Below are 21211 nucleotides of genomic sequence, written 5' to 3'. Positions count from 1 at the left end.
GTGTTACAAAACTACCACAGGCAATCCAAGCAGAATACCTGGACTACAAGGATGGTATTGCCTGAGAAAATGAATCCTGATAGAGGCTTCAGGAAATATGCGCCACTTCATTAAAGCAGACCCCAGCCAAGAAAACTGGAAAATTGTATTGTCCTCTGTTTCTGAGCAAGGGTTTTGCCTCCTCCCCAACAGGCCTTGGGAACTGGAGAGCAATGAACTTGCAGCATCATGCCATAACCTCTCTGTGACGCGAACATAGGAGACCAATGAACCAGAGTGGTGTGTGAGAGAGACAGCCTCCTTTTATACTTTAAACAAGACTGTAGGCTCCATTTCTCCAATGCTAAACGGCCCTTTGTAATCCCTGGTGGTCAGAAGTTGAGCACTTGCTAGTTTGAAACTGCAGCCCTGCCTTGAGAAGAGAGCTTTTTAATTGAAACACACAATGTTGTTTTTCCTTCCACAAGGGCCAAAGTTTCTTTTCCTGCTGCAGTTTTGTTCTGACTCTTGCTACCAAACTTCTGTTTCTTCTTGTTCCTGAAAACAGAGCTTTTTTACAATTCCATTGTGCTCTGGAGCTATGTGGCTCTGAAAAATAGTCAGCTATTATACCTCCTAAACCTTAATACCACTTAATGGTGCCACCAGCTAGGTAAGTGCTGGTTAATCCTGCTTCCTTTCTCTAGCATCACGGGGGGGAAATCAGACTTTCAAAGTCTTGTCATGTATGACTCAGGCATTATTAGGAGGCTCGGCCTTCAGGGAAATGGGACAATTCTCACAGCCCCTATGTCAACAAACATGTTTTGCTGAGATATTGATGTTTGAGTTCCATGTATCAGGGTTAGGAGTGGGGGGGACGGGGTTGGACAATTTCATCACAGCCCCCGCTCTCTGGACCGTGTCGCCTTGTGTAATAATCTACAAACACAAAAGTCTTATGGGGCCAGTCCACATCCCTGGCCCTCTGAAAGAAAGCCTGTGTGTCATTGCTCCCCAGGAGTTAAGGGGTATGTGTGCATGTGTGTGTAAGATACGGACAATGCAAAAGCTCAGCAGGTCTCCCTCTTGGATTTTTCAATTTCTGCTGGACTAGAACCATTGGCATCAGCGGGAAGGTGCATGCCACTGGCACTAGTATTTCAGTTTGCTGTTTACAGGCTCCATGCACAGCCACCAGCCCCTCCCTCTTGTTCTGCCACCTTGCTCCCATGTAATCTCTGAAACTTCCCTTCACAAGGATCTTACCTCATTTGTGTCAGGAGGGGACGGGCACGGGCACGCTCGTGAGTTGTCTACATGAATTTCCTGTTGCTGCTGACGTTGGTTCAGCTCCACCGTCCACCGGTGTTAACAAGGTTGGGAGCTGTAGTAGGATGAGTCACCAGTTCTTTTAATGCCAGCTATGTAATGGTGCTCAGGCTAGGTCTGACAGAGGCTGTGTTTAAAAACACAAGTGACCCACCTATGTTAGGGTTCATGTTACTAACCCCAATGCAAGTGAATTGTTCTTAGCAGCAGTGAGGAAGATTTAGAGTCTGTTTCTAGTGTATGCAAGACCTGAACGCAGCCTGCCCTGCTCTCATTCCTTTTCTTGCTTACTCTAACCCCTGTCTTGGGCTGGCGAGCCTTCTTGCCTGACTCACTCTCCTTCCTCATCCATTCCAACCCCCTCATTCATTGTCCCATCCTTTCTCTTGCTTATGTGCCTCAGCGCACCACCTCCACCATAAATATCTGAGCACTTTCAAAACAGAAGTAACAATTCTCTCTCTTCCCCTTATATTCGCCAGGAAGCCAGTACAGAGAACACTGGGGTTATGTGGTGATGGTTACATGTTGCTAAGCAGACAGGCTGCTGTGTTTTGTACCAGTGCAAGCTATTTGTGAGTATGGGGCTTCATTCCTACATGGAATGAGCTGCAATAATTTCACCTGTCCTGGCCTGGGCTGTATATGATTGATTACCTGGAGTCCAATCTCTAGGCCAGCTGCAGGTGGAACTGGGCATCTCTTGCTACTATGGCTCATTAGCCATCTGGTAGCACTGAGGAATCCAAAAGGACCACAGGGCTGGGTCTGTCCTGTAAATATTTATGATGGTAGGGCCCTGCTGTGTGAGGGGTCCTCAAACACAGAAAAGAGACCCTCCCTGTCCCTGACCTATTTAGATTGTATGTAAGCAGAGTCAGGATGACCTCTATCCTGACATGTGGTGGCGAGTCATTGTGGGTTGTGGAAAAGTATTTCAGGGGCTGATCTCATTTGCATAGGCACACGCACCCTGCCTTGATGGTCACTTTGGCTGCTGTAGGAGCTCCAGTTTCTCTGTTGTTGGGGCAGGAAGAATAAACTGTTGTTATCCTGATTATGTGAATCAAGGACAGTAGAACTGTACTTGGCCTTTTGTTATGATGGAGGGACTCCCCATCAACTAAGCAGCACTCGCTAGGCAGGGGTCATGGGTTTCAAAACCCAGTGAATTGAGAGAGGCTGGGGACAGGTATTAATACCTGGTGGTACGGGCCCCTGATGAGGGCCCAACATGCTAATTGCACCATCTCCTCTCTCCATGGTGGAATATCAGAGCTAGTTTTTATTCTACTATGAGTCTAGTTACAGGGTTGCTGAGCTAAATTCACTTTGGGCCAATGGTGTACCAGTACTGAGGCTCCCCTGCTACAAGCTGAAATCACTAAGCGTTGTGTTTAGTGGGGGAGCCTGAAGATGTATTGTGGAGCAGTTCATGGGACGGCTGGTGGAGCGGAGCAGTTCACGGGACGGCAGGAGCGGCTCACAGGACGGCTGGCAGAGCAATTTACAGGGCGGCTGGTAGAGTGGAGCAGAGCAGAGCCCCATGGAGAGGTTGGACAGTCGGCTTCAGACCACGTAAGGCGCCGCTTAAGCTCCCCCATTTCCACCCAGGTTGGGAGGAACTCTGCAGATAAACTTTCGAACTCTGGGGCTGCACTGACCAGGGACAGAGACTTTTGGGTTGTTGGACTTTTGGGACTTCGGGTGGCTTTTGGGTTGCTGGACTCAAGAACCAAAGAGAGAGGATACGGCCCAATTTGCTTGGGGTGGGTTTTGGCTCATGGGTTGTGTTATGAATCCTGTTGATGGTGTTTCCCCAACATAATGCCACATTGTTTCTCTCCATTATTAAAAGGCTTTTGCTACACTCAGACTCTGCGCTTGTGAGAGCGGAAGTATTTCCTCTTAGAGGTCCCCAGCAGGGGTGGTATATATTTGTCCCAAGTCACTGAATGGGGGCTCGAGCTGGTTTTGCATTGTTTTTGGAATGGAACCCCTAGATACTGAACGCGGCCCCTGTTGCTGCCAACTCTGATGGGCAGAAGGGTTACATGTAAATAGGGGACCTGATCTCCACTGAGGCCTCTATGTGCATAAAAATAACAGAGGTGGTCAGGGGAAAAGGGAGCTCTGGGACTTCTCCCCCAACCCTTTCCAAACCAGTGGCCATGAGAAGGGGGAGCCCCAGATACCAATGTAGGATAACTGGCTTGCGTGGCAGGTAGCTGTCTGTGCATAGGGGGCCTGGCCATAACACATAACAGCGGCTTAGGGTGGAACATTACCATCTAGACTGGATTTGAACTGATGACCTTGCAGGGAAAGTCTCCATGGCTCTTCCCCAAGCTCCTGTAGCAACATTTGCAGTAACTAATAAATGCAGAAAGTCATTGGGTTTTTTTTCCTTACCCAACTGGCTCTGTGATGTCTGATGCTGCCTAGTACAATCAGATCTGACCAAATCAAATGTATTTTGGATAAGTGCGTCGCACTCAAAATTTGGAGCTCTCGCAAAGCTTTCCTGCCCTAGAACTGTACCATTAAGATCAATCTGACTTTGGTGTCTGCCCTCTGATGGCCACCTGCAGGGTCTCTTTGAGCTGTACTGTAAGTTCATGTTCTGTTACCCTGCCATTGATTAGGATGGGCTTTTTTTTTCTTAATAGGCCTATTTCTGTGTTTGCTCTGCAGCTTAGCATGAAGGGGCTAAGCAACGTCAGGCTGATGATTGGGCTAAACCAGCCAGCAGACTCTTGCACACCTAATCTTGCCTGCTCTTCCTACATGGCTGACATTGCAGAGAGGGCTGAACTCAAGCAAGCCCAGACACACTATGACATGGGGCCCACCTTGGTTCTGCTCCCACATTGTGGCCTGATCTCCTAGCAGCAGCACGTGACACTTTTCCCAGGAGCAGTAGGGTGGATCTGTTGGGTGGGCAGGCTAGACCCATTGCACTCAGTGCCTAAAGAGGTCTGCAAAAAATGTGCGTGGGTGGAGCTCTTCACCTGCCCGATCCTATCCCAGGCCCACTGCTGCAGAAAGTGGGGGAGGAGCAGAGAATCCATCCCCTTGCTTGCAGGAGGAGAGAGGAGATGAGGAGATGGAGCTGCCCAGAGATGCTGGGCTCCTGTGAGAACAGTTTCAGCTCCTCATTGGATGGGGAGGGAGCTTTGCCTGCCTCCTGCAGCAATTCTGTACCCCAGGAGGCAGGGAAGTGGAGAAGACCCCCAGGCAGGGCTGAAACGTGCAGCCTTCTGGCTGGGCTGGGCTAGAAGTGCAGAAATGTTGGTTGTTCTATCTGTGACCATTTACAACTAGGTGTTCTTCACACACTGGTTGGGCATTTCTCTTCCTGCCAAAATCAGAGTCCTCTACTGAGGTGACATGGCAGACTTCCCCACCACCACCCACCCAAGCATCTTGGTGTTAAGACCTCATTGAAGTGCATGGGGCAGTTTCCAGCTCTGAGCTATTGTTTCAGGCTCTCTGCAGACTCAGGCAGACATCCTGGCAGCAGCTGTGCCTGGGTATCATTTACCAGGTTTCTTTGCAATCATGAGGGCTAGAACCTTTTGACTCCAGGAGCTGGGACTCAGGCCTGTGGTGTCTGTGCATTAAACCAGCTCAGTCTGATACAGTCTGCGAGTGGAAAGTATGTGATATCCAATAGAAAAAGCAGTTTTCAGAAGCTGGTAGAAAGTGACATGCCTTAATGTTTGATAAGCCAATGAGAGTTTGTTCTGCTGGTGTAATGGGCCTATCTTGGCATTCTACTGGTTCGGTGACTCTGAAGTCCTTTGATAGTGCGGAACAACACAGCAGCCGCTCCCAGCTCATGCAGTTCATGCAAACTCAACAGGTCAGAATCAGTGTTAATCTATGTAGCTCCATTTACGTCAATGGAGTTACACTGACTTACACCCCTGAGGATCTGTCTTATAAAATCTTCTTTTTCATTTTGCAGATGCTTCTAAAAACTGGAATGATCAGTGCTGCAAACACAGTCACTGTAGCGCTGGGTCGGAGTCCTAAAATAGTGTCTAAAGCAAAGAACTAAAAGGACGGATACTAATGCTATAAGAGTTTCTTTGCTCAAAGTGTACAATAAATGATAGCACTCGTCATTTGCTAGCACCAACAGGTAGAAAGTGTTTAGAAGCCTTTATTAAATACAATTACGAGGAGTTGGACATTGTTTTAACTGGCAGTTTGACTAGGTTTTGTCAGTGTTTGGTTTCAAAACGAATATGATGGATCCTCCTGAAATGGGTTGATTTAAATGAAGCAATTGTCCCCTAGAGCAAGTATTGGTCCAGTTCTAGAATACAGCTCTTTTAATTTTACCTCTCAATCTACTTTCAGGAATAATACTAGATGCTGTGTAAGATGAGACGTGTGTAACCTGTTGGCAGCATTGACTTATCTCTTTTTATTAACCCATATGTTGTTAGTTCACTCCTGCTGTTGTACTCAAGATTATCAGCTAGGAATCCAGCCCTCCCTCAGAGGGTACTCTTGGTTTATACAAATATACAGGAGAGAAGAATCAGGCTCAATATCCTCATCTTAAAATTAATTTAATATTGAAAACTTTAAAAGCTAGTGATAAAGTGTCACAAGCAACTGATAGAACAGACTTGCTGAGGGGCAGGAATTGAGTTCTAACTGCATGATTCTCAAATGCTTTGATTCTGAGGGCATGTCCACACAGCACACTAAGCCTGGGCTCTGACTCGGGTTTGAGCCCAAACCCTATTTCCGTCCGGAACACAAATCAGTCTGACCAGGATCCTAACACCCTAATAGCGAGGTAGGTCAGAGCCCGAGTCCTGCAGTGACTTGGGGCCATTTTGCAATTTTTCAGTGTGGACAAGGTTTATAATGAAGAAGCTTGGACAATCAAGACTAGGCTTGGAAACAGAGTCCACAAGGCCAGGTCTCACAGACTCAGGTTTACAATGCAGTGTAGAGATGGCCTTTGAAGGCTCAGCTGGGCAAATCTCTGCTCTTGGGCTTTTAATCATGGATATCAAGAAGCTAAGTGATGTTGAGGCCCATATAAATGCCTTCAAGAGAGGTAGGAATTTGAAACAGGGTTGACAATATCTATTTAAAAAGCTATGTGGTTTCTGTGAAGTAGCATAAGATGGTCCTTCACTTATCCTATACAGTGATATTGGAGCTAGCATTTTAATGCATAGGATGTTTACCCATCATGATTTTATTAGCATTGGTGAGTTTTAGTGCAAGCAGGTTTTGAAGTGGAGTAAAAATTCCACCCCTCTAATCGAAGAAATCCATGTGTGTGGGGGTAGTGACAGCAGGGAAGTCACCACGATACTTAATGAAGTGTGAATGCCATCCTTCCTGAAGTTGAAAATAACATCTGGATGCAGGCATTGCTTGAATCCAACTGCACAGGACATAAGTAAACACAAACGTTTCTATGAATTATGTGCTCATTATTTCAGCAATTTGAGGAAAGATTATGCCATTGCCTTTTCAGATTCTGGCTTCCTGTGTGCTTAGGCTTTTGCAGTTTTCATCATGTCTTTAGAGTAAATTTGATAGGCACAGGATGTTGCAATAAATCGGATATTGAACCAACAATCAATTAAAAAAAAAAAAGAACTTAGTTTCTAAGAAAGATGCATCACATCTTCCCACAGGAATCGTACCATATGTCCTAATATCAGTGGAACAATAGATTCAATTATTGGCTTCTGATGGTGCCTTGCAGACATAATGGCAAAATAGAATTTTTGCTATGTTCTTAGCAAAAATTGTATCACTGGCACATTAAAACTGTTCTTCCCCCCCCCCCACCGCACCCCCTGAAAAAGTCATTTTTTTCATGGCTACTCCTTTAGTGTATTTATGGTGTATGAGTCACCAGGCTTTCTTCTGATTGGATGAAAATTAAACACCCCTGGGACTGTCAGTCAGTTATAGCCATTCTCAGCTTCATTCACAGATTTATTAGCTTGCACACAGAAAAATGCATTCAGAAAACTTCATTCACAAAAACGGCAACACTCTCTTCAGAATTTTGAACAGAAAAATTCTGCTCTAACCTGGCTTTTAAGGAAAAGCTAGAAATGACTCAAGGGCTGACAAAGAAGCTGCACAAAGATGATGATGATGAGTCTGGAGATTTGAAGTAAAATTGTGCTGGACCATACAAATATTGAGCGTATTTCTAGATTGCGATGCTGAATGACTTTAAAAACAAGAATTAGCAAGATTTGTATTAAGAACTGCTGACTACATTCAGAGAATTATTTTGCATGTTTTTTAAAATCATATTGTGTGAATAAAGAATGTGCAAATTGCAGAACCATGATTTTTCTTTCCAGTTGCGCAGCTGAATACAAAATGCTAAGAACAGGGCTTGTCAGGTATCTCTTTGGGTTCTTGCTAATCTGAAATTGCTTTTGAGATTCTCTCTATCTTGTATTGCTTTCTGTGGAATATTATTTTAGTCTTTTCTGCAGCCGAGGGTTCACAGTTAATGATGCAGGCTATAACAGTGAGTGTTCAAAGCTGAGAATGATATAGTGGCTTGCTTGCTTGTGGCAGAAGTGATTTTAGATATGGATAGCATCTCTTCAGATTAACCTGCTGTAGCATTGTTATACCTGTGTGTACGTTTCCTTTAGCATAATTTACAGATGACCATGCAGACTTAAGCTATGTTTATTAAGAAAAATAAGACACGTGTGAAGCAGTCAACAAAAAATATCCATTTGGTGTCTGTTTTTAAAATAGTTTGAATTGCTTAATTTCCATGTCATTTATCGACAAGAAGAAAGCCAATTTATGCAACAGTATCCAGTTACAGAACTTCCAAGGCTATGAGAGAACGCAGTCAGCACAGTCTCAGTGGACACATACTGTATGTAGGCCGATTTAGACACCCAGGAATGCTTCACAGGGCTAAATACAGTCGCTTTAGGGATGATTTTATAACATCATTAGAGGAAGGTACACAAAGTAGTTCTTTAAATATCAAAGGCTCCTCTTCATCTTCTCGTTCCTCAACACCTCATTTACCAATTGAGGATGTCACCTTGGGGACACAGGACAGCTCCACCACTTTGTGCACTTTGATCCCCCGAATGGCTAATATTAAATTATCCAATCCGTCTAATCTGCCTGGTTTTAAAAACTTCTGTCTGGGGACAAAAGAGGTGCCAAGAATTAAACTCACAGAGTGTGTTACTGTTCCAAGCAGCCCAACCTCACCAGAAATCAGTTTAATCAGCTGCCTGCCTACTTCTTATCCACGGCAGGACCCGGACAAACTCGATGTAAATACAAAATCTCAAGATGACTGCATCTTGCTGGGCTTTGAGTCTGCCCCTCTAAGCAAACAGGACAAACCGGTGCAGAGCGGAGGGGACATTGTGAAGACTGGCATGACCTACTGTGTACGAGTAAGTAGCTTCTCTCAGATTTTCCACTAAAAAAAACAAATTAAATTGTGTGGGCTTGTGCAACATAACCTTCCTTTCCCCACTTCTTCACTAGGTATTGAAATCACTGGATACTGCATGTTCCCTGTTTCCTGAGGCCTTGTATAAGTGACGTGTTGATTATACTAAGGGGAATTAAAGTACATAAGTAATTCAAAGGAGTAACATAATAGTAGTCTCCAAAAGCATTTCCTTGAAGGTTTATTATAATAAATGCTCCTTAAGCAGATTAACTGATTTGAAAAAAGAATAAGGAAGTCCATGTTTGAGGGAGGTGAACACTAAATAATTTCTTTATCCCCTTTACAGCAATCCTGCAGCACAAAATCTCAAATGGGTCGAAACGCTGTCATGTTGCTGTAGGTGTGTAATAGTTGCTGAGAATCCTGCTGTAAATTGCAGTTCTTTTGCATCATCTCTCCTGGAAACACCAAGGGTGTTTGCTTTCATGCAGCATGTTTTATAGTCCTAAATTGGCATTTGAAATGCATCTGATTTTCCTAGTACTCCCAGTGCATGCAGTAAACCCTTTTATCTGTTTAGAAGCTGTGCATTCATGGAGGATTCATATCGGCCCGATATCTTTCATTTTCAGTGCTGTGCTGGCACTGTTGCATTTTGTCTCTCTATTTTTCACTCTCTGTTGGGAAGAAAACCTTGCTGCATGAATGATTCCCTGCAAACTGTATTTTCTGCTTCCCTCCTGCATGGCACATGCATCATTTCTTTTTCTTCTTTCCCAGTGTAGATTTTACAATTGTTACCCTAATTCTTGCACTGTGAAAAGAACTGACAGTTGCTTCCCAGGGACCTTTGACCCTGACCTTTTAATTTCTTAAGGTTCATCTCCTGTCTAATAGCTTTCCAAAATGGAAGACTGTCTACATTAGGCACAGAGAAAGCTTATGCCATGGGAAAATTACAACAAATTTTTTTTCAAGTTACTTCAAGAATAATGGCCTAAGAGGCTGGGCAAAGCCATGGCTTCCGTACTTTGATTTGGCATGATTTTTGCTTGACAAATTTGTGATTCCTTATAGCCCTATTATCTTTAGGTTCTTACAAATTGTTTAATAATTTGCTCCAGTATCTTTCTAGGTATCAAAGTTAGGCTGACCAGTCTATAACTCTCCTGGTGCTCGTTGTTCCCCCTTTTTTAAAAAAAAAAATACTATATTTACCCTTCTCCAGTCCTCTAGACCAGTGGTTCTCAAACTAGGGCTGCTGCTTGTTCAGGGAAAGCCCCTGGTGGGCCGGGCCGGTTTGTTTGCCTGTCGGGTCTGCAGGTTTGGCCGATCACGGCTCCCACTGGCCGCGGTTTGCCGCTGCAGGAAGCGGCGCGGGCCGAGGGATGTGTTCCAAGTTTTGTCTAGCTCTAGCATTTGGTACAGGCCACTGACAAACCCTGGATACTGACTTGATGGTCCATGATCTTGGATGGTATAGCAATTTCCATGTTTCTGTGTTCCAAAATATGTTTGGTACTTCTTTGTTTAGAGAGTATAGAAGGAAATGTATTTACATATCCTTTTTTTCATGTACTGCCTAATTGGTGTCTTCCTATAGAAAGACTGAGTAACTAGACAGCATGAACTGTCTATATGTTGTTTGCCAGTAGAATGTGTGGGACTGTCCGTATTCATTATAATCAGACTGGGGACTACACAGTGAGTTACTGTACTATACTTGCTAGTCTCAATTAGATAATTACTGTGGACAAGGCTTGCCAAGAAGAGATTATAACTATGCACAACCGTCACAAAGACAGGCTGGCTATGCGTTCTATTCACAACAAGATACAGACTGATGAAAATAGTATCTTTCCTTACCACCATCCAACACTGAAGGCCCAATCCAAAGAGGTTGCTAGGGATCATTTTGCTGACTTCCATGGTCATTGAATCAGGCCATAAAACAGTACTTTAATAGTATTACAACAGATCAGTCTCGAAATCAATAGTATGAACAGTCTGCAAAATCTTGAATGATTTTGTTAAGCACAATTTTTGCAACAAAAGTCTTATTTACTGGAGTCTCCTATTAAAAATATTGAAGGGGAAATTGTCGGATATTTTAGAATTTAATATTGTACTAATATCATGTAGCTTGCATTTTTTCACAGCACTCTTTCTCTTGAAGGATCTGAGAACTTTACCATTATAAGTGCTATTCATCTGATAGCTGTTGGGTTACCTCTATAAAATAAGTTGGGGGTCTCTTGAGTAAGGGGGTTTGCAAGACTGAGCTTAAGGCAGGAATTGAGGAATACCATGTCCACTTTGAAGTTTTTCCTGAGAGATCATGCACAAGAGCTTCTATACCCAACTCCATTTCATGGTGGATAGGTCCATCTATTAGCTAAGATGGTCAGGGATATAACCCCTTGCTCTGGGTGTCCTTAAACTTCTGATTCTGAGAAGCTGGGACTGGACAACAGGGGATGAATCACTCGGTAATTGTTCTGTTCTGTTCTGTTCTGTTCATTCCCTGTGAAGCATCTGGCACCAGCCACTATCAGAAAACAGGATACTGGGCTGACACAGTATGACTGTTCTCATGTTACCCTGTGCAATCCTGCGTTTACTCACAGGTGATTTCTTACTGAAATCTGCATGAGAAAACTAATGAGAGGATCCAAGTTGTATTATCCAGGTTATATTAATGGTGTCTAGGGGCAGGGTTTGGTGTATTTTGAGTCAAATCTTAGCTGACTTTATAGGTGTTCCATACCACATTTTTCTTGTATTATTTTTAAAATAATCAAATTGGCTCCCTACAAAACCATCCCAACTTGGGGATGAGCTCCCATTGAATATGGGGGAGCACTACCAGCTGCTGCCTCCCCCCAAAACAAAATTAAAAAATTCAACACTGCAAAACATTGTAAATTGAGGCTATTTTGGTTCTATATCGTCTTAAAACTCATTCTCTCATTTTGCAAAAAGAAAAGGAGTACTTGTGGCACCTTAGAGACTAACAAATTTATTAGAGCATAAGCTTTCGTGAGCTACAGCTCACTTCATCGATGAAGTGAGCTGTAGCTCACGAAAGCTTATGCTCTAATAAATTTGTTAGTCTCTAAGGTGCCACAAGTACTCCTTTTCTTTTTGCGAATACAGACTAACACGGCTGCTACTCTGAAACCTGTGATTCTCTCATTTTGTTTCTTCCGTCATTATGATTTCTGTTACATTAGTAGCTGAGACTGGGGCATGGTGGGGCTTAGGCACTGGATAGACAGTTGCCCTGCCCCAAAGAGCTCTCACACTAGAGCCCCAATCCTGCAAAGATTTAAACACCCTCACAACTTTCCATATCTGAGTAGTTCTGTTGGCTTCAGTGGGGGACTACTCAGGTGTATAATATTATGCACAGTCTTAAGTCTTTGCAGGTTTGGGGCCCAGGTAGGCAAAGGGTGTGAGAAAGGAAAGAGTGGCCATCCCCACTTGGCAGAGCGGGATTTGAGATTAAATGATTTGCCAAAGATCACACAGTGAATCTGTGGCAGAGCCGGGAACTGAGCTCAGGTCATGTGACTTGGTGAAAACTGATAAACCCATAACAGTCTAGTAATGTAAATGCCAGGATCTGGCCAGAAGCAGGAAAATAACGGGTCACATGCAGTTTTAGTGGCAGCAATGTTTTTATTATGCCTGAAGTCTCATGCAGCTAAAGCTCTGGTTTTTGAGGCTTTTTGGAGCTGGAGATGTAGTCCCAAAAACCTGGATTGAGTCACTCAGAAATAGGATGGACACAAATGTTGACACAAATAGGATATTTGGCATTTTGCCAAGCTGACCCCAAAAATAAATAAAATGAAAAATCCAAGACTCTCCTGGGAAGTAGATTAAGTTCAGTGACTCACTGCTTCTCAGCCTCATCTGTGAGTCATGAACCAGGATGTATTTTTAGCTGTTTTTGCTGCGACAGGCATAGCACTAGGTGCAAGTATTTTATTATAATATCCATGGCGGAATGAATAAGAACACAGGTGTTTAGCTGAACCTCCCCTGGGGGTCAAAAGCTTACAGGAGCGTTGGGTGAAAGGAGCAGGCAGCTGTGGTTGTAACGGCTGATTTAGGAATTCCCAGGAGTCATGCTCCTGTATATCCTGTCAATAGCGCCCTGGCCCAGTGGCTTATCAATTGTGATTAGTCCTTTTGTTTCAGTATTCTTCTCCCTGCATGATTAGAAGGTGATGGGAACATGGCAGAAGCAGGTCCATCAGTCCCTCTAAGGAAGGGAGTGACCCATGGCAACTAAACAGCCATTTCTCTGTGATGGCTTGTAAAATATGGCGGATGCTGGACAGTCCTGCTATTTGATAGCCCTCGGGATTAAATTCCTCTATCCACAGAACAGGTTCAGCCTGAGCAGTGGTAGCGCAAACTTCCTCAATGCTCTGGTCCATGTGTTTCACCCTGACCTGGAGGTACCACTGCTAGCGATGAGTGGCAGGAGGGTAACACAAACTCTGTCCGTGGTCTCTGCTGCGACAGCCAAGAAGAGAGGGATAGTATCCTCTCTGATGGATAGAAGTCCATCAAATAGCTATCAACTGTTACCAACTTTAACTCCGTATTGACCGCGTTTAAATTGGTACCCAGGCTCTTTATTGTAGCAAGTGGTTTCCAACAGAAAATAGTGCTGCTTAGGCCTTTTACTTCATCTGAAGCTGGTAGCTCAAAGCAGGGCTGAGCTTTGAAAGAATCCGGATAGGGCTAGAGCCTGCAAAGGGGCCCAGTGCAGCCAGTTGGAAAATGCACTTGATTTTCCACAAAAAAAATCTGCAAGTGAATATTTTGTTTTCATTGAAATTCCTCAGCGATTTTTTTTAAAATGATTTTTGTCCAAAAATGGGGGGGGAAAATGCAACCAAAAATAATGTTTTTCTTGGGTAAATTTCCATTTAGTGAAAGTCATTTTTCATCCCAAAATGTTTTTGCATTAAAGGATTTTGACTTGCTCTAGTGCTGAGAACCATCTGCTTCCATTTGGGTTCTAGTCTAGTCTATATGGCTTCTTATTCTGCCCTCAGCCCCGGAGTATCAGAGCACCTGCCAGTAGTGCATGAAGCAACCTAACATCTGTCACATGTGGTTCATTCTTTCTCTCGCTCATCCTCTCCCTAGGGGGAGAATTGTGTATGTAATCCAGTGATTTGTTTGCTCTGTTGGATTTTGTTTGGGGTTGGAAGGTGTTCAGAGTTTTGCAGGAGGAACTCAGCACCCTGCAGGTTGGGGAACAGGCAGTTAATGAACTTCTGGAGAACTAGAACCTGGGGCAGAACTGAAAGGTTCAGCTGGTCATTAGCAGCCTGATGTGGTGGCTGATAATGACATTATAAACCAGAAAACTGGAAGAAGAAGAAAGAACAAAACAAAACCTCAAACCACCACCTTTCTGCATTGACGAAAATAGAATTTTGAACTGTGTATTGCTATGGTTTAGAGTTTTGTTGACGGTACCTGCCCCTTTCTAACAGTTAGACCAATACATAAACCAACAGGAAGGCAGGGCTGTCACTGGATTAATCAGGCTTGGTACAGTGACTACCAGAGCTTATTTATGGCTATGGCTTTGTGACGGTTTCCTTAGCCTTTGGCTCCACTAAAAGTTCAGAAGCGCATTATAAAAAACAAACAAACCCAACAGTTGTATGAAGAAGCTTAACCCAACTACACATGAGCTGCAGAGATCAGGTTTGTTCAAGCACACTGGGAATGAGGACACTGTGATCGGAGCACCCCCAGTGGCATAGCCCTGTGAGTGAGGCAGTCCCAAACACAGGGCACCATTACCCAGAAAGGGGAGGAAGAGGCAGAGATGGGAAACTCAGAAACTTTCTAGTTCTAAAGCTCCTTGTTAGAGCAATGCTGGGTACAGAAGTATTTCAATCAGAGTAGCATTGTTGGCATGCTTTTTTGCATTCAGTACAAATGTTTGTTGCTTTCTTTCTCCACGCAGCTACATTATGTTTATAGTGAATTGAACTTAGTCAGTACTTAAACTCCATATACACTGGATACAAAGCTATTTGGTAGCAGCATAATACAGGACTGTTTTCATTAAAAGCACAGAGTGCCAATTCCTGGCTAGTCAGCCTTTGGATCTGCAGGGGTTGACACTGACCAAAGAGTGGGTCACCTCTGTTAACTAATAAGTAAAACTGTAAAGCTTCAGCTGAATGGTTTAATTTGAAGCACGGCATTTTGCTCGCTGTCTCACTTATTTAAGTGAATCACTGCAGTCGTTCAAACTAGTACTGGAAGCATTAGCTGTGTTAAGGAAAGGCAAGGCAGGAGCCTTGGAGCTGTAGTTGAAGGGGCCATCAAAGTCACAACCTGTGTTGCTGCATCCTGGCACCTCCTCCCACGCGACCTTTCATCCTGCTTTTCATTGACTTTGCATCATACTGTTGTAACTAGAAGGGAAAAGGTTGCACCTTTAACTGCCCCAGCTCGGTTACACAGGAATTGTTCCCAAATCAGCTTCGGCATAAAGATGTCTAGACCCTGCTAGCCAGGATTACCCTCCCCCACCCAATACCGGGAGTCAGGAGTTATTCTCACACCTATACCTGTTTGAAGAGTTGTTGGCCTCTCATTTAGCAAGGAACAATCCTCTCTAGCACATACTATCAAATCCTGTCCCTCATACCCGAAAGAGGGACTACCATGTACGTGCCTGACCCTGCCTCACTGAAGTCAATGGTAACTTTACTATTTACCATCTCTGGGCTCTGGATTGAGCCCTAATTGCAGAACTCATGTTCTTAGCCTAGGGCTCAAATTTAATTATGGTGCTTTTCCTTGGGCAGAGTATTTCTGTAGTCAGGACAGTACATTATCTGCATCCCCTGCTGCTGTTGCTCTGTGCAGTACCCTTGATTCAGCTTTGATTCTCTCCACTGCTTTCCTTTGGCCTTTGATTATTAGTGACAAGTACCTCCTTCTACAGCTTTGGAAATCAAGAATCAAGCTGCTATTGGCATATTCAGATGCTACATCAGCTGTTTAGCTCAAAAGTTTGCATACAAGTAACTGGCCCTTTTACTTGTATCTCTTATTACAACAACCTTGAGTAAGCTAATTACTCTGGCCTATTTCATTTACATTTTTATACTTAGTCAATTATTGTGGCTTGTAACACTTTCCAAATTTAGACTTAAACCATCTTGCAGTTGGGATTTTCTTCCCATTCATCCTGCAGGGGGAAAAATAGCATGGGTAGCTTGCTAGAAATGTATATATATTATGAATAATTTAAAGTGCTCTGTGTTTGTGAAGACCGGGTTGAAAAAGTGTTTCTTGCTTTTCAGCTGGACCATGGTAAGGTGTATAATAGCTCTGAGATCCTATGGGAGAGACCACAGTCCCCATGGGCCCCTGAGAAAGGCCTGTCTCCTCAGAAAACACCCTCACCTTGGCAGTAGATGGTTTGATCATTTTTGAGGAGTGGAGCTGTTGACAGTATTGAGGTCCTGGACAGTGAAGTGACCTTATAAGTATCGTAGGCCATGACCATTTATAGCATGGAAAGAAGGACCAAACATCAAATTTAACATTGTTTTCTATACAGGTCCAATGTAGAGACCAGAGCTCCAGGGCAACATGCTCTGGGTAACCTAAGAAGCTGTGTGGGTCTGCAGTAGCTGTAGTTTTCTCAGGGCTGATGCTTTCGAGCCTAAATAAATTGTATTGCCAGCATTATCATTTAATAAGTGATCATCAGCCAGGATGGAATGTAGTCTCTTAGCCAGTTGGAAATGGTGGGATGTGTCTCTGGGAATGCTATTTTATTCAAGACCTGAGTCAATAAGGATTCCAGAACTCCTAAATTGCACGTTGTCTTGACAATTTGTGGCCTCACCATGATGGCATACTCTTCTTCAAGCATAACCACTCTACCTTGCTAGGGTTTAACATCTGCCAGCCCTTCTTCATCTGGCTGCTGATTTCAGCCAGTCACTGAGGAACCGGGGAGAAGCACATTTCCAAATTTAACTTTGAATTGGTGTAGAAGTAGCACATTCCATTGTAATTTCTAAAGGTGCTCCTGCCCCAGGCTGTTGTTCAAGTAGACATCCTTTCTTCTAGCCAACTCTGCTGGGATTTTAACTATTTTCTTAACCCAGGAGCATTGGTACTGAAAGTTTTATATGCAGAAGCGTATTATAACATGAGAAAGAGCATATAGAATATTATAACTTGTACTACAAGGTATTTTATTACACCACTAGGGTTAGGATGTCATACTCACAAGGGCTTGATCCCACTTCTTCTGCTTCCCGAAACACTTACACCAGATGCTAGGCTGGCTAATCCCATGCCTATGCCCTATTTTAAAATAAAAAGGGGGAAGCCGGGAGAATGCTGGCCTGTGCAAACCTTTGGCAGTCTCTGACTCCAACCAAACTTCTTCCATACCCAAGGTGGCTATTTAATGGAGCCAGTGCTTCCACCTCCACTTCCAAACTGAGTCAGACAGTCATTCTTCACTGCTGAGGTAACTCAGGTGATTTGCACCTGGGTTTAGCCTAGCATGAGTCTGAGCAGCCACAATGCAAAGCCCTACCAGAGTTACTTGTTACTCTGTCCTTCCCACTGCTGCACTCCCGTGAGAGTATCATTAGGCCTTCTCAGGACATATTCCATGGTTCCCTGTGGTACAGTAAGCTGAGTGGCTCAATTATTCTTTCCCCGTGAAATGTGGGAGATTTGCCCATCCTTCTGGATGCATGAAGGGAATTGTGGGAAGGCACTGGATGACTATTGGCACTCAGGTGAGTGAGCCTGCATCCTTGCTACAAAGTGGTTACAAGCCTGAGCAAAAGCAGAACCCAGGCTCTAGCCCACTTCCCCATCCATGCCAGCTAGCCCAGTTTGCAAGCACCAGTAAACTCAGGTGAGGGGGTTTTGTTGAGGGGGAGCACGCGAGGGTAGTTAGGGAAACACTTGGGTAAGACCCCCAGCCCTACGTAGGTACTTGGGTGGCTAGCCCATCCCGCTGCTCATGCCACGGCAACTACACTTCTATTGGTAGTGCATTACTCAATCAGCGCTAATGTGGATATGTCTACCTTCACTAGAAGTGACAGCTCCTGTGTAGACAGACCCGAAGTCAAAGGCATCACGCTTTTTACTTCCTAGGGCAGTCTGTTTTGCTTTATTTAGCAGAGGTTCAAGTCTTCTTTAAGTCCCTTTTTGATTGCTCCACAGGTCTCTTCTTCAGCACAAGTTCCTGAATACTGGGGCACAGCCTTCCATTTCCCTCCCATTCCCGTTGATCAGTTTCTCCCATTCTCTTTGGCCAGCTTCTCCTAGACCCTGGCCACTACCTTCTTTCTACACTTTTCCCTGCTCTTTTCTCCCTGAGATTTGGAGATTCAGACTTTATTGATCATGTATCTTCAAGTCACTCATGGACAGTAAACAAGTCAGGGAACTGAGGAAGCTGCCATGTTAATGTATTTCCTCTGCCCAGGTTTTAAGTAAGGAGTCATCTTTTGTGAATCAGATCAGCTCCAGTCAGGGTAATTTATTGCAAAAATCTAGTATTGATTTTTTTCCTCTTTGCTTAGAATATCTTCCCACGCATCTGTTCAGGATGCAAGGGTGAATTTACTCATCATCATATGATCTCAGCATATGACTCACTCCCTCCTCTGAATCTTTTGTTTCATCCAGTGTAACTGAGTGTCGCCAGCCAGCTCACTGAATTTCTGTTCCTAAGAGAAAATGGAGTTTAAAATCTGTGCAAGTAAACAGACTTTTACAGTGCTTTTCTGAGCAACATGCTTAGCTACTCCCTTCGTGAGAACTAACTAATAAGGGAACACACCATTCTCCATAAATGCTGCAATGTATAACTCAGATTTTTACCTCCTTTAATTTTTAAATCACAACTCTACAGGACGATGTCACAGTTTCCAACAGCAGAAATACCACTTTGTACAATTAAAAAACAGAACAAAACTTGGGTACACTAAAAATATTTCTGTAACAGTAATATCAGAAATCCTTAAGCTAGTGTCAGCTGTAGCTTCTGTGAGAATATTCCATAATCTCCTTACCATAGTTCTTTTCATTCACCAAACAGAGGTTTTAATTCAGGAAGAGACAGTCATGTAGCTAACTCACCTGAAGAACGTGCAACTGTACTGTATTTGCTTTTTTTGTCCCTGCTGCTTGCCTGATTGCGTACTTCCGGTTCCAAATGAGGTGTGTGGTTGACCGGTCAGTTTGTAACTCTGGTGTCTGTAACTCTGAGGTTCTACTGTACATGTTTTGGAGTGAAGTAATATCAGTCAGTGGGTTTGACTTGCATACTGTACTGAGCTAGAAATGTCCATAGGTTCATATGTAACCACCAAAGAATCCCTAGGCTAATACATCCTGAGGTTCCATATAGGTTCTGATTGACACTGTTCTTTGTTTCACCCCTACCCCTGTACAAAGCCCACATGAATCAGCTTTGTTGTAGGAAATCAAGTGTGTACTGTAGATTGGAGGGGACAGAATCCATCCACTGATCCAGGGACAGGCTGGTGCTCTATGATACAGTCCCTCCACACCTGCTGCTGTGGACTGGAATAGCAGCCACTGCTCTCCCAACACCCTATATGGAGGTTGCCAGCCACTGAATCTTCAGAGGTATGGATCCAAAGGCCCCTCCTCTTGCACCCACCAATACTTCCCTCCATGCTGTCCTATTTGGAGTGACATGCAGTTCCCTACCTGCCTGGCCACTCTGCAGGACAGTCCTAAGGCATATGGCCCTTCTGCTAATGTATAAATGTCACCACTGCCTTTCACACATTCCTCATGGTCCAGTGGTAAACCTAGTGGACTGTCACAAACTGAAATAAGATAACCAATGATAAGTGGGGTCGGGGAGAGAGAGGTGGTTAGATTTTTGTGTGTGGCAATTGCCCTGCCTCCTTTTAATGTTATATTGTTTGCAATCCTTGTTTCATCAATTACATTATTCAATCAAATAAAATATATATTAATGAGTAGATTTGAAAATGGATGTACAAATGTTTCTACATGTATTTAATGTCCTTAAAGGTCCAAAATTATGTCTGCACCCAGTTGTGACCCTCTTCCTGTTTTTTCAAGGTGTTCTTTTAAATAGCTGTGGATTTTTTTTGATTTTTTTTTTTTGGCTCTCCATTTCTACTCTAGTACATGGGCTGTATAGAAGTGTTGCAGTCAATGAGGTCTCTGGACTTTGGCACCAGGACACAAGTCACCAGGTAAGTGGTGAGCGACTGACATCCAGCTTAATACAAAGCCTGAATGTTAATTTCTAAACAAAGCCTTAGATGTGGGTTTTCTCTTCAGACTCCTGTATTTTCTCACATGGTGGTCTAAAATATCTGATGATCACAATAGGGTGTGTCTGCACTAGAAAATAATCGGTGTTCACCACCACCACACGGCCCCCATTCTGAGGTCCCTCCTCTTTCACGCTTGGTTTTGGGTGCAGATGAGACCAAAATGTGTTCAATATCAGATATGGAATGTGCGATTGGTCCCTCGTTCTAGCAAGGGCCCAGTCTTGAGTTCTTTATTAGATGTGTAGCATTGCTTGGCCCAGTTTACACGAGCAGCCAAGCAGGGCTGAACGTGGAGTCTGAGAAGAGTTAGGTTGGATAATGGGTATGAAATACTATCCATTTTCTAGTGCACAGCAGGACTTAATTTCCTGGCTTCAGATCAGCAAAAGTTTGTTCCTAGATACTAAACCCCTGGGTTTGGCCAATAATAAAAAAACACCATGTTATCACTCATCAGGGTTCAGTAGAGTTCCCGTAGGGCTGCTTAAATGTGAAATACTTTGTGTTATATTATCTTTGTAAGTTTGTAACTTCCTCTGCAGATCAAGTGAATGGGTGTTGATATTCAGTCTTCTGGAGTAAGGCATTAGTGTTTTTAATAAGATACTGTGACAGGACTGGGAAGGGCCAGAATTTCCTTTCCTTTATTTTTTTTACCTATCTGTGAAGTCCATGTTACTCTATATTTGTGTGTGTATAAGTGTGTGAGTGCACATGGTTGAGGTTGAGGTTCAAAATAAATGGTACTTTTCCCTTTCAAAAGAAACTCCTTAACGGGAAGTAGCGTGGCTCATGTAAAGCCCTTTAACAGCTGGGGCTAGATTCTATGCTGCTCCATGCAGGAGGCACAGCCTAGGTGTGTGCGGACAGGTAGCTCTGTGCCCACCCAACCTTTGCCCCTCTAGGGCTTGTCTACATTACCCGCAGGATTGACGGGCAGCGGGGGGTCGATTTATCGTGTCTAGTCTAGATACGATAAATCGACCGCTGAGCGTTCTCTCCCATCAACTCTGGTACTCCACCTGAGCAAGAGGTGCAGGCGGAGTCAACGGGGGAGCGGCAGCAGTCGATCCAC

General features: G+C 43.9%; 1 protein-coding gene across 7 annotated transcripts in view; it reads left to right on the top strand.

Moving 5' to 3' along the window:
• The window catches only part of SHC4 (SHC adaptor protein 4), a 64507-nt gene that overhangs the window by 7005 nt on the left and 36291 nt on the right, over positions 1-21211 (top strand). For 2 of the 7 annotated variants that reach the window (XM_043494028.1, XM_043494024.1), the window contains exon 2: positions 19982-20052. In XM_043494028.1, coding sequence (XP_043349963.1) covers positions 19985-20052 — 68 coding nt within the window. In that variant the 5' untranslated portion in view covers positions 19982-19984. Of the gene's footprint in view, positions 1-1867; positions 1887-5242; positions 8754-18714; positions 19016-19981; positions 20053-21211 lie in introns of those variants that run through there. The other 5 variants (XM_043494027.1, XM_043494023.1, XM_043494022.1 and 2 more) reach the window with 5 other exon arrangements.

The sequence above is a fragment of the Dermochelys coriacea genome, chromosome 10 (assembly GCF_009764565.3).
Source record: "Dermochelys coriacea isolate rDerCor1 chromosome 10, rDerCor1.pri.v4, whole genome shotgun sequence".
NCBI lineage: Eukaryota > Metazoa > Chordata > Testudines > Dermochelyidae > Dermochelys > Dermochelys coriacea.
The sequence above is the reverse complement of the archived record's forward strand: the minus strand, read 5'-3'. Positions and strand labels throughout refer to the sequence as shown.